The 13,351-nt window shown below is 46.0% G+C and overlaps 1 protein-coding gene across 1 annotated transcript in view; it reads left to right on the top strand.

The window, feature by feature from the left end:
- The first annotated feature begins 356 nt into the window (after window positions 1–356).
- Window positions 357–13,351, top strand: part of LOC139057619 (sialin-like) — a 66,377-nt gene continuing 53,382 nt past the window's right edge. The window contains exon 1 of the mRNA XM_070536168.1: window positions 357–2,101. Coding sequence (XP_070392269.1) covers window positions 2,059–2,101 — 43 coding nt within the window. The 5' untranslated portion in view covers window positions 357–2,058. The remainder of the gene's footprint in view (window positions 2,102–13,351) is intronic.

The raw sequence follows: 13,351 nt of genomic DNA on the forward strand, positions 1-13,351 counted from the left end.
AGGGATGAAGATATCGAAGGCAAAGTGAATGGGGAGTTCGTGTGGTGAACGCTGCTCAAGAAACGGGCCGTTCGCTCGATAGCGAACGTGCCCGAGCGCGCATATTACAGTTCGAGAGCTGGAGGCGAGACAAAAGGAGTCGAGACGATAGCGCTTCCACTTGATAGCCGTGCAGACCCGGGAAGCGGGATACGGGGCCCGTTGCACGCCACGCGAACCGCAAACAGCGACTTTCACTTCTTTCAAAGTGGGTTCGCCCGCGGGCCTCGCCCATCGCAATCGCGACTCTGTGCTGGGCCCTGCCGCCTCCATGAGCCAGCCGCAGCCACCGGACCAGACGTCGGCAGACCGGTGACGCACGTGCCGGAAAACAAGATTATCCTTATCGATCGAAAACAAGAAAGCAAAGCGATCTCCTCGCCCTCCGCCCGATTGTCTCAATGGGCGCAACTCTGGCGACTGACGACTGCAGCGCCGGTGTCTGATATATCGTAGCGTGCCCCGACAGGCTGCCAGAACCACCCGAGGGAGTCGTCGAGCGCGTGTCGTTCTGCGTGCGGTTGCAGTGCTGTTCGATGTGACTGAATTCCAAGTTCCTGCTGTTGCTCTCCTGCGCTCGCTGTGCACCGTGAGGCATTGTCGTATTCATCGCTACGATTTTGTGTATCCCTCGACGTGAATTCAAGGGTCCTAGTCGATCCAGGACTTTAGACATCTCAGTCGGCGCTTGCAACGATACTGCGCCGTCAGACTTCCTCGGATTCCCAGAGTATTTTGCATGGCGAAGCGGACACGTTCCTAGACAGCGGATGTATCCCTTTGGCCGTGTGATCAAGTTCTCCCAGAGAGATTCGATATCGAAGAGGTTTGAGTCAACTGTAGCACAGTGAAGCAAAAGTAACGAAACGGCGGCCTTTCGTTAAGGTTGTCGGACGGTGAAATCTCATGCCGATTCTTTTCTAAACAGTGACCTCGATCTCTTTAATAGTTATCGTTTCTTTATCGAGCCCGTCGGTGCTTCCTCAGGTAGGAGCGAACCACAGTGAGGACACCCATCCTACCCGCACGAAATAGCATGCGAACATAGTTAAAGTGAGTTTTTCTTACTGTGTCCATAGGCGCCGATAGCAGCGCTTTCGACGAGCAAGCGAGACTCGTAGCAGCGGAAGTGCAAGGCATAAAGGCACTTGCTTCGCACGAAGCGAAGCACCTCGGTTCAAGACGGTTCGTTCGCTCTCGAAACCGACGTCATTAGGAACCGCCATTACGGGGGACCAGAGTGAAGACGATTACAACGACGCCAACACAGGACAAGAGCCGCAGAGGGCCCCTCGCGACACTGGCGAGAACAGGGAGAGAAGTCGCAAGCGAGAAACTGGGGGGTAATCGCGACTAGAAGGACTCGACATTTGAGTCCCACTGAATCTCACAACTACTGACGGCTTGCGAATCAGGCCTTGTCGAGAGTTGACTCGCCTGGAAGCTCTGGACCTCCGGAAGGAACGCTCCAGGGACGAGGATTCTGACGTGCATTCGGTGCTTAGCGTTGCCCAGCGACGGCCCGCGACTGTACGCAGCTGCTGAAGGCGCTGCTAGCTGGACCACCCTCAGTCCCCATCTTCAAGGAACTCCGAGTAACAACATAGGCATATCTAGCTCGCATCCATAGTTTTCACTTGACGTTGTCTTCTTTCAAGTAATTTCGTGCATCGTCTCCGTCACAGCTGACATTGTTATCGCATATCTTTGTCCAATTTGGTAAGAAATATTCCACATTCGATCGTCATCTCGGCCGCGGAGAATCGTCCTCGTTGTATCGTTTGAGGCTGTAACCAATCAGTTCACCTAGAGGACAGAACACTGATCGAGCTTTCTTCGGGCAGTCAGTTGCAAAGCGCGAGCCCTGCTTCTGTTAGAACTAACCAGAGACGCAGGGGCCAAGGCTATTTTTAAGTTTGTGGCTCCATTCAATACCAGACCTTGAAAGCGAGCGTTAAAGAAGGACGTCAAGTGGGTGCGGAATATTGTGCAAAGAAGAGCCACTGACTGCCGTCGAACATGGAGAAAAGGCCCATCCTCCCTCGAAGCGGCAACTCAATTCGTAAGTATTGCATAACATTATCTTGGTATAGAAAACTGTACGTATGCGTGACCATAAATATCAGAAGAAATTCCTGTAGTGAAAATTTAAAGAAAAACGTTTTTAAGTCTATTAGAATTTATTTGTTCGACTATGCGAAAAGTCGTCCATTTTTTAAAGTCAAAGTTATAACGAGTTCGCTATCTTCCCGTTTATATACCCCCTTTTCTTTTTCTACATTTCTGTTTAATTTTAAAAAGCAAATTCTTTATGTTTTTCAATTTACCAAAAGAAAGTATGGTGAGACCACGGCCAGATAACTCACTATACCATTATTCAAAAGCAAACTCCAGCGACTAATAAATGCAGCAGGGAGTTGAGCTGAAAACGTTTCGGATTCAGTTCGAGTTCAGGTTCAAATTCTCGAGGAAAAAGGAATAATGACTCTAACCAGTTCAAACTGGTTCATACGCATTCATAGCGGTTTAGAATTAGGTCGAATGAAAAGTTTACAAAATAACGTCTTTCAGCCTCACCAATTTGTCAGCCTCCCTTGGTCCGCATATTGGAGCGAAAGACGGTTTATTTTTACTCTCCCGTTACGTGGGCCGATTTATCTTTAGTGCCTTTAATATTACGTGAGAAATTGGATGCACTGTGAATGAACGCGCCAGGCGTAATGTGACTTGTTTTCGAAGGCCACAGTATCCAACGCCTTGAAAACACATTTAATTTCGCTTAGTTGCACATGTAACCTGCCTTACACCTGCGTACACTTGACCCGGCCGGTGAGGTTGAGGAACCGTTCAGGGACTAGTAGATTAAATTTCGGCAACGACACAGGCCTGTGTGACAGGTGTCGCCCTTACAAAGGATGCTTTGTTCTGTATACTCGCCTGCAACCGAGTTCTTACGGCGCACCCATGCAAGTTTCATTATTTGAAAGGTGTTTGGACACTGTCATGCGTTTCTGGCACAAGGGTACGAATTAACGCATGTATCAGGTTGCGGTCTTTCGTGTCATTTTGTAATTTGCTGCACAGTTTGTGGAAATGAATTAATTTATAGCTACGCGGCACTGGGCGCTCAAGAAGCACCTTCCGAGCTGGTGTTTCTCCTAATTGTCTCATTTCGCTTAGTTACGTCAACCTACGCCGATGACACGGGGAGGTACTCTGTAGGAGTCTACCTTGTGGCCTGTCACTTTCGGCCGTTGCTGATTGGCTAGGGCCGCTCGTCTCCTCCTCGCTCGTGCAGCTGCATCCAATGAGCAGCGGCCGAAACAGACAGTCCACTAGGTGAACTCCTGCAGAATATTTCCCCAGATATAGCTCGAATTACCTGTGCCTAGCAGAGCCAACTTACACCGCCCTAAAAATTCCTTAGATTGCTAAATAAAAATATATTGTTTTTATGCAAGGTGACCCAACTATGATGCACGAAGGCTTAGAAATATGCAAATGCTACGTAGCTGAACAAAACCAAGGTAATGATGTTTGCCGCCGCTCGGGGATACTCAGATTATTTTTTGCATTCCGCCTAACTTTATAATTAGCCTTAATTAAATAATGCACTTCTCAAAAATAATACTTCTCAAAAATGCAGAGCAACATGAAAAGCTCCCGTTACAGCTTTGTGTTGCTCCATACGTGCTGTATAAATGTGTTTTTCCGAGCGTGAAAGAAGCCCGCGAATGCACAATGGATGCAATATTAGATATAGTAACCTGTGTGGAGCACGAGCGTGCACGTGGGAACATGACTATAGCAGTATTCCTAGACATCAAGAGGGTATTTGACACTGTTAGTCACGTTCATGTTTTGCTAAGCATGTTGGAACTTGGTCTGCCTGGCAGGCCCTTGCGATGGATTTCTGAATTTCTATCAGGTCGCAAAATATTTGTTCAGACTGGTGAAGGAAAGAGTGCTGAACATGTTGTCAAACAGGGAGTACCACAGGGAAGCGTACTCAGCCCCTTCCTTTTCAACTGCGTCATGGCTGATTTAACAAGAAGGCTGCCATCACATTTAAAGTTTTCACTGTATGCAGATGATGTATGTATTTGGACATCTGGGTCTAATGCTCAACTACTTCAAATGGCATTGCAAGACGCCATAAATATAGTAAACAAATTTTTGAGAGAGAGAGGAATGGTACTATCACACGCAAAGACAGCTGTATTGTCCTTCACTCGGAGGCAGTTAAAAAATTTCACTCTTAATCTGGAAGGACACCCTCTAATGATTGTCACACAGCATCGATTTCTTGGCATAATACTTTATAGGCAGCTATCCTGGGCTGGGCCCACATAAAAAAACTCGAAAACGAAGTCAATGCCATAGTGGCTGTACTTCGCAGACTTGCAGGCACATCATGGGGCGGATCAGTATCGTCCATGCTGACTCGTTACAATGCATTAATACGACAAAAAACTGCGTATTCCGCGCTCATCTTACACGGACTTTCCCACACGTCAGAAGAGCGACATCAAAGACTTTTAGGTAGAGGACTACGCCTATGTCTAGGAATTCCACGAGCAACTTTTAGTTCTCTTGTTATAGCTGAGGCTCGCCAATCCCCATTTCCAGTTATGCGAACTACAGAAACATGCCGGCATCATTTCCGTCTTCAAACCCAGCATGAAAACCACCCATTGGCTCTAGACATAATGAAACGAGATCGAAGTTACGTTCATATAGAAATCCAAGAAAATCTTCACATATTGCCAAGAAATGAATTTTGGAACTCAGATGTCGAACATCCTCCATGGCTGCTTACGGTTCCAAAAATCGAATTGTCAGTAGATGGGATATTCAGAAAAAGAGACATGTTCATTCGAGCTGCTCAACAACTAGCACTATACCAGATATATACGCGGTATTCAGGATACACACACGTCTATATAGACGGCTCCAGTACAGCAACCTCTTCAACTTCATCATTCATTATGCCGCACCTCAACAAACAAGAATCATTTAAGTTATCGCGTGCGACTTCGTCCACAACGGCTGAACTGTTCGCAATGCTATGTGCGATAAAATTTATATTGTCAGTAAGAGATGTGCAAAAATGGGTAATTTTCAGTGATTCACAGGCGGCTCTAACATGACTTTGCAACACAAAGGGGAGAACATTCAGTGACAGTATAATATATGAAACACTTAAAAAACTCACAAAGGCAAGCGAAGCGAAACATGCAATAGCACTCCAGTGGATACCAATGCATTGCGACATTCCTGGCAACACAGCAGCCGATGAAGCAGCACGACAAGCGCACCTCAAAGATGATACGGCTCGCTCCCAATATCAAAGGATGAATTATGCTGCATTATAAGGACAACGTCTTTCAAAATCTCTAGAAATACTTGGTTTGACCAGAATTCTAAGAGCTCGGACTTATACCATATTGATCCATTTATTGAATTCAAATTTTCATTGTCATTAGATAGAACTATGGAAACCCTTATTCATCAATTAAGGTTAGGCACTGCGTACACAAAGCATTTCTTACACAGAAGTGGCCATGCGGAAACCCCCGAATGTGATTGTGGATTTATAGACGAAGACATATATCACCTCCTTCTAGATTGCCCACATCGCGACACACCAAGATGCCGACTTAAATCAGCGCTAATTAAGTTAGACCACAAACCTTTCAGTTCAAGGAAGCTTTTGGGCCCTTGGCCAACAACGGCTTTGTAGAAGAGCGCTTTAAAAGCACTAAAGACTTTTCTTGAAGACAGCGGCACTGTTGAACGTTATTAGCGCTTTCATTGTTCCCTTCATGTCAATGTCACTATGTATATGCATATGTTTGTGAATTATGTTATGTTGACTGTTCTGTTGGGACTGCATGTGATAATGCATTTACACGATGTATGTACCACCCGCTGACTAGACAATGTGTTATTAGGCGACAGTATCGTTTGTACTTTCGAGACTTTCACATACATAAGTGCGGAGACATTTACCTTGTATACTGTATGTACCATGTGTTCCTTGCGTCATAGTCTTCCTGTGGAACCGTTGCGTGATAAGTCCTGGCGCTTGTGTAAAAAGACTGATATGTAATCTTGAACCCTGTACGATGTATGACGAAACCACTCAAGAGATGAGGAGCAGCCAGCTCCTTAAATTGTGCGCCAACATCTCCTTATATCATATCAATAAACAAAAAAGCCCGTGAATGCACTCGAAGTGCCTCGAGCGTCCAGTCGCGCGGAAACTATGCCTGTATTCGCGGGCTTCTTTCACGCTCGGAAAAAGCACTTTTATGTAGCACATACTGAGCAATAGAAAGCTGCATGGGCCGTTTTTCGTGTTGCCCTACAGTTTCTTCATTTACATTTTTAATCTAATTATACTATTTGAAAAGCTGATTACTTATAAAATCTGGTTATGTAATTAGCCGGAGTGCTAAAAAGAATCTGAGTATTGAGATGATCTCGACAGGGTGAGGTGGGTCTTCACCGCAGGAATCAGGAAACGATGACGAATCCGGGCATCCTGATGATGAAAAAAATTGTATTCACTTCATTGGTACATGGTTGTGACTCTCATCCGAGTCTCGAGTGGTTCGGATTAACACGGGGGCCAGGACGGCCTTAAATAACCTCAGGTGGTCTGGTGGTCGTCGCTGTCTTCTTCGGGAGCCTGTGGAAGTATTAGTGCATTCGTCAGGCTCTGTCGTCAACGGCCTTCCGCCCCTCTATTTGCCCTCTCTTCCTCCATCCCTTTGTGTCACCTCGGGGAATAAAAGGGGTGACGTTGTTTCGGAGAAGAGGACAATTATGTTGACGTGGGGATGCCCGCTTGATCGCTTCTCACACTTGACAGGTTGAAGTCCAGGCTTACCGTAACAGCCTTTTCTGGGACGATGCAAATCATCTTGTCATGGGAACGTACGCCTGAGTGTCTCACACCCGACAAGTCGATCATACAGTATCTCAAAGCGACGGCAAACAAGATTACTTTAGTTCCGTCCAGCTACGTGGCATTTGCGCATTTTTAGATCTTGGTGCATGATAGTTGGGACACCCTGCATGTGCTCTGCACATTCAACGAGGGGCTTCCTTTCCTTGTTCTTTCACTGTCACTGTGACATGAAGCGAGTCAGACGCCGAGCAGAACAGAAAAAAAAGTCACGTGTTTCGTTACTATACATTGTTCGTGAGTAGTTGGTCTACAACTGCAGTTCGGCCGACCGCGTGCAGCAGCAAAACAGAGCCGCAAGTTAAACAGAATTATCCCATCCCCTTTGTTACAGGAATACATGCGACAACCCGTAAAGAGGCCACATTGTTCATCCCTTAAAGGACAGCTTTGGCTGCACAAAGATAAACGGCATATTGAAAACTGAGTGGAGGTTATTTGAAATTATTTGAGCCTTGCCTGTAGCGTGGGAACCATTTCCCGTCAACGGAAGGCTTCAAGCCTTTGCCCAACGTTTCCCTTTTGACGTGCTCTAGCAGAAGGTCAACCGGACCATCTGAACCATTTTTCTAACCGATCCGGAAGGGCCCCTCCATTATGTTGAGGTTGAGGTTTGGTGCCAAGATGTCGGAAAAATTAAGGCTTGGTTAAGTTCCCGTTCAGCGATCACAGAGACATGGTTCCGTTCAGAGATTCAAGATAATGAATCGTCGGGATCGACAGTCTCGAGGAGGCAGCGTTGCAAAAATATTGAAAGAAAATATTGAATTAAAAACACTAAGCGGTATCACAGGACGCGAAAGTCTTCGGTGTGAAATGAATATTGGAACGTCACGAGTCATTCTCGGTACAGTTTACCGACAGCCAAACTAACCTCTTTCATTCTTAGAGTCGATACAGAGTTACCCAAAAGCAAACAAAAAGCGCAACTGCCGGCTACTCCGAACCGGTGACTTCAATTTACCTGCAAATTAACTGGGACACATTCGCAATAGAGTCGCGGGAACACGCACCCTGCGATCTGCTCCTTGACATTGCATTCACCCACGACGTTTCACTAATTGTTCGTCAAAGTACGCAAAAGTCAGGCGAAAGTCCCTTTATCCTGGATCTGGTATTCCTTGACGGGCCCTTTGACCAGTTTGAAGTGTCGTTTGAGGAGGGTAGCTCAGACCATGAAGTTGTCTTCATTCAGATAGCACATAACGAAACAATGTCAAAACGTAAAGAGGCGGTTAGATATGTTCCCACTTTTTTCGAAGCTGATGACACAAATATCATTGAAAACTTGTTGTTTGCCCTGGGCAGTTTTGATTCTCAAGGTGATATCAACACCATGTGGGAATCATTCAAGCACATTATTTTCCATTTTATTAGCAAATTTTGTGATAGCTCGTAAAAGAAGCAAAATTAAATGGAACGCTTGGATCAACAGGGAAATAACACAACTTAAACGTGGATTAAGCCGCCAGAGACCTAAAGTAACAAGGACCCCGCAAGAATAACTGAGTTGTCTGCACAACTGCGTTCTATGATTGCTGAAACCAAAAGTAGATATTGCAAAGAAACATTGACACATTCCATGAGGTCGTCTTCCAATAAATTTTGGCGCTACTTGTCGAAAAAGGACTATGAGCCACATAGCATAGTAGTTGATAACACTGTAGCTACTGATCTTGCACTGATTGATTCTTCTTACGAGTTCTTTAAGTCGGTGTTTTCTGTTCCGTCACAATCCAGTATTGAATCCGTACTCTATCCATCGCTTCGCTCGGAAGAGATGCCAGACGTTGAGGTCTCGTATGAGGGAATTGTAGTTCTTCTACTAAACATTGACGTCGAAAAATCGGTAGACCGCGATGTCATACCGAACGTATTTCTGCGCAGGATTGCGGAATGGGTTGCGTATTACTTAAAAATTTTGTTTGACGTGTCACTGATGACTGGCTTACGGCAAAGGTTATACCTGTGCACAAATGTGGAGATAGGCATATAATTGGAAATTATCATCCAATATCGCTGATCTGCATTTGCTGCAAGCTCCTAGAACATGCTGTAGCCAAGTCAATTTACACGTACATTGAAAATGCGAACTCATTCTTTTTCAACCAACACGGATTCCGACAGTGCCTTTCCACAACAACACAGCTTCTTGAAACAATCCATGACCTTACCAGCACAATAAACAATAAGAAACAGATAGATGCCATCTGTCTTAATCTGTCGAAAGCATTCGACAGAGTACTACATGCAGAAGATGTTTAGCACACGACACAGGAGTGACATAGAATTTTTAACAAAGGTACAAACATAGGTGTTGTCCTGATGGGTGGTCCATGTGACGATAGGTGCGCACACACATTCACGTATAACTTCTGTTATTGAACGCGTCCGTCACGTATGACAATGAATGGCTCAGATCCCTTTAAGCAAGGGTTTATGCCAAAACAATTTTTAAAAGTTTACGCGCCTCCCCATTTACACGACAGAAGAGAAACGAAATTCTAGGATGAAAAGATGAGCGGAAACGGAGCCAGCTCTGAAAGACGACGCAATGCACGAGCTATTGCTGATGATGTTAGTTTATTATGATGATCATAATGATGACGACGATGATAGTTTCCTCTGGCCAATGAATGGCTCATAGCCTGTAAGCGAAGAGCTGTACGGATCCAGCTGTGGAAGGAGACGACGACGACGAACGAGTGACCAGTGGCACGAGCGCGTTCGCGCGGTTGCGCCTGTGGGCGGTAACGAGCTATAGTTCGCGGGTTGTTCGCGGACGACAGATATGTCCGACCCATATGCAAATTCGCTGTAAAATAGCCGACGGCGCAAAGAGTAAAAACATGTCAAAAATGCTTAGTTTGACGTAACAATTCTCAAGGAGGTTCATGTAAACAAACTAAATGAATGCCTTTGAAAAGAAAGTTTGATAAATTCAGTCTGGTTCTCGGGGTGCGAGGCGAGCATGGTTCCACGACGACTCCCCGGTTCTGGTTGACTAAACGTGACGTAATTGCACACGTCATGTCGCAGCCATCTGGCTGAGTAAAACACGTGGCCTAAACTCGCGGACAATTTTTCTTGCCTATGAATCGAAAGCTACGCACATGAACGTACTCATTCGCTATGTCAGTGCGAGTAGGGCAGCGGTTTCGGTTTCTCCGAGCTCGCACAGTTTTATCGCTTTAATGCTGGCAGAGACAAATAACTCGGCGTGAATTAGTGGATGTTTATGCACATACTATATGTGCCGAGCTCTAGTAACTCAGCCTGCGTCGAAGCCCCGAAGCGGCCGCATCATCTCGGCGTCGGTTAGGACTTGGACGCGCAACCGAAGCTGGCTTCGATAGAGCTGTCGCAGTGGTCACCTCACTCGCTCATTTGTACTTGTCCACGGTTGCGATTTCCAGATCAGTTCATATGTTTTGCAGTGTAGACGCTGCTAACACGCTTGTGATTCGGCAGTCTCTTTTTGCTGAAGTTGGTCAACAGCCTCTCAGGAGAGTTGATTAAATTAAATTATGGGGTTTAACGTGCCAAAACCACTTGCTGATTATGAGGCACGCCGTAGTGGAGGACTCTGCGAATTTCGAGCACCTGGGGTTCTTTAACGTGCACCTAAATCTAAGTACACGGGTGTTTTCGCATTTCGCCCCGATCGAAATGCGGCCGCCGTGGCCGGGATTGGATGCCGCGACCTCGTGCTCAGCAGCCCAGCACCATAGCCACTGAGCAACCACAGCGGGTTCAGGAGAGTTGATTGGCGGTACAGCAACTGACGAACACTCGCCAAAAGACGGGGGTGCCATTTTGGCTTTTTAGGAGTGCGTAAAACGTACGAGTCTCGGGTGTGCGAAAACTCTAAAGGCCAAACTAAAATTACAATAAAATATGCGTACATGACTGGTGAATACGAAGCATCGTTTTTTCAAACTAGGTGTTGTAAAAGAACTAAAAAAAATTTACGTATATTCTCCTCGGATAGTTATCTGAATGATGCATGTAAGCATTTCGTGGTATTGCCGTTGTGTTCAGCGCTCCCACTGAACACTGTTGCTAATCCTGCACTGCTCACCGGCTGCGGTTAAATATCTGCGGTCGTTTTGGCGCCATTGTGGTAAATGCGACAGTGCTTCGGTGACACGAACCGCTGCGGAATGCGGCGCAACGTGAACTGATGAAGCAAGCCAACTACCGCAAGCGGCGGCGCCAGGTGCGCTGATGAAGTTCAGATCCGAAGCCACGGCTGCTACACAGTTCTGGATTACTAAAGGCGTGCCTCGTGCGTACATGATTGCGCACGTCACGTGGTCACAGAGACGCGCTAATGCCACTGCTCGCTCGTTCGTCGTCTTTTTCCCCAGATGGCTACGATACCGGTCATCATGCCGGCGTTCCCATACTGCCCCTCGCGGTCGGGCCACTGCTCGCGCGTTCGTCGTCGTCTTCTTCCACAGCTGGCTGGCTCTGTCTTGAAAACGATCGTTTTAGGCCGAGGACGGTCGGCAGGAGGCGCGGACAGTTTCCTCGTTGGGTAACCATACAACATGGAGAACAATTTTAAAAGTGTTCTTTATTTCCCAAGGAAGAAAACTTGAACAAAACCACGGGACCATACTTACAGCCGCGGTGGAAGAGGCGCGCTTTAGTTCCGTGGCCTTATCTTTATAGCCAATAAAAATTGGCCGCGAGTATAGCGCGGGCCTCACCGGACACGTGACGGTGCAGCCAATCAACGTCTCGTGGTCACTCAGTAGCAATATAGGAGATAGCAAATGGTATAACAACGTTAATCGGTAGCAATCATGGCTGATTTCTGTGAATTCAACTGAATTAAGGTAAATTACAGCGAAGTGAAATAAAGTTACAATAAGTTACATTAAGGTTACTCACGATGAAGTTAACTCAATTCATCATCATCATCATCAGCCTGGTTACGCCCACTGCAGGGCAACGGCCTCTCCCATATTTCTCCAACAACCCCGGTCATGTACTAATTGTGGCCATGCCGTCCCTGCAAACTTCTTAATCTCATCCGCCCACCTAACTTTCTGCCGCCCCCTGCTACGCTTCCCTTCCCTTGGAATCCAGTCCGTAACCCTTAATGACCATCGGTTATCTTCCCTCCTCATTGCATGTCCTGCCCATGCCCATTTTTTTTTCTTGATTTCAACTAAGATGTCATTAACTCGCGTTTGTTGCCTCACCCAATCTGCTCTTTTCTTATCCATTAACGTTACACCTATCATTCTTCTTTCCATAGCTCGTTTCGTCGTCCTCAGTTTGAGTAGAACCCTTTTCGTAAGCCTCCAGGTTTCTGCCCCGTAGGCGAGTACTGGTAAGACACAGCTATTATACACTTTTCCCTTGAGGGATAATGGCAACCTGCTGTTCATGATCTGAGAATGCCGTCCAAACGCACCCTAGCCCTTTCTTATTCTTCTGATAATTTCCGTCTCATGATCCGGATCCGCAGTGACTGCCTGCCCTAAGTAGATGTATTCCCTTACGACTTCCAGTGCCTCACTGCCTATTGTAAATTGCTGTTCTCTTCCGAGACTGTTAAACATTACTTTAGTTTTCTGTAGATTAATTTTTAGACCCACTCTTCTGCTTTGCCTCTCCAGGTCAGTGAGCATGCATTGCAGTTGGTCCCCTGAGTTACTAAGCAAGGCAATATCATCAGCGAATCGCAAGTTACTAAGGTATTCTCCATTAACTTTTATCCCCATTTCTTCCCACTCCATGTCTCTGAATACCTCCTGTAAACACGCTGTGAATAGCATTGGAGAGATCTTATCTCCCTGCCTGACGCCTTTCTTTATTGGGATTTTGTTGCTTTCTTTATGGAGGACTACGGTGGCTGTGGAACCGCTATAGATATCTTTCAATATTTTTACATACGGCTCGTCTACACCCTGATTCCGTAATGCCTCCATGACTGCTGACGTTTCGACAGAATCAAATGCTTTCTCGTAATCAATGAAAGCTATATATAAGGGTTGGTTATATTCCGCACATTTCTCTATCACCTGATTGATAGTGTGAATATGATCTATTGTTGAGTAGCCTTTACGGAATCCTGCCTGGTCCTTTGCTTGACAGAAGTCTAAGGTGTTCCTGATTCTATTTGCGATTACCTTAGTAAATAGTTTGTAGGCAACGGACAGTAAGCTGATCGGTCTATAATTTTTCAAGTCTTTGGCGTCCCCTTTCTTATGGATTAGGATTATGTTAGCATTTTTCCAAGATTCCGGTACGCTCGACGTCATGAGGCATTGCGTATACAGGGTGGCCAGTTTCTCTAGAACAATTTGCCCACCATCCTTCAAC

Source organism: Dermacentor albipictus, chromosome 3 (genome assembly GCF_038994185.2).
Source record: "Dermacentor albipictus isolate Rhodes 1998 colony chromosome 3, USDA_Dalb.pri_finalv2, whole genome shotgun sequence".
Lineage (NCBI taxonomy): Eukaryota > Metazoa > Arthropoda > Arachnida > Ixodida > Ixodidae > Dermacentor > Dermacentor albipictus.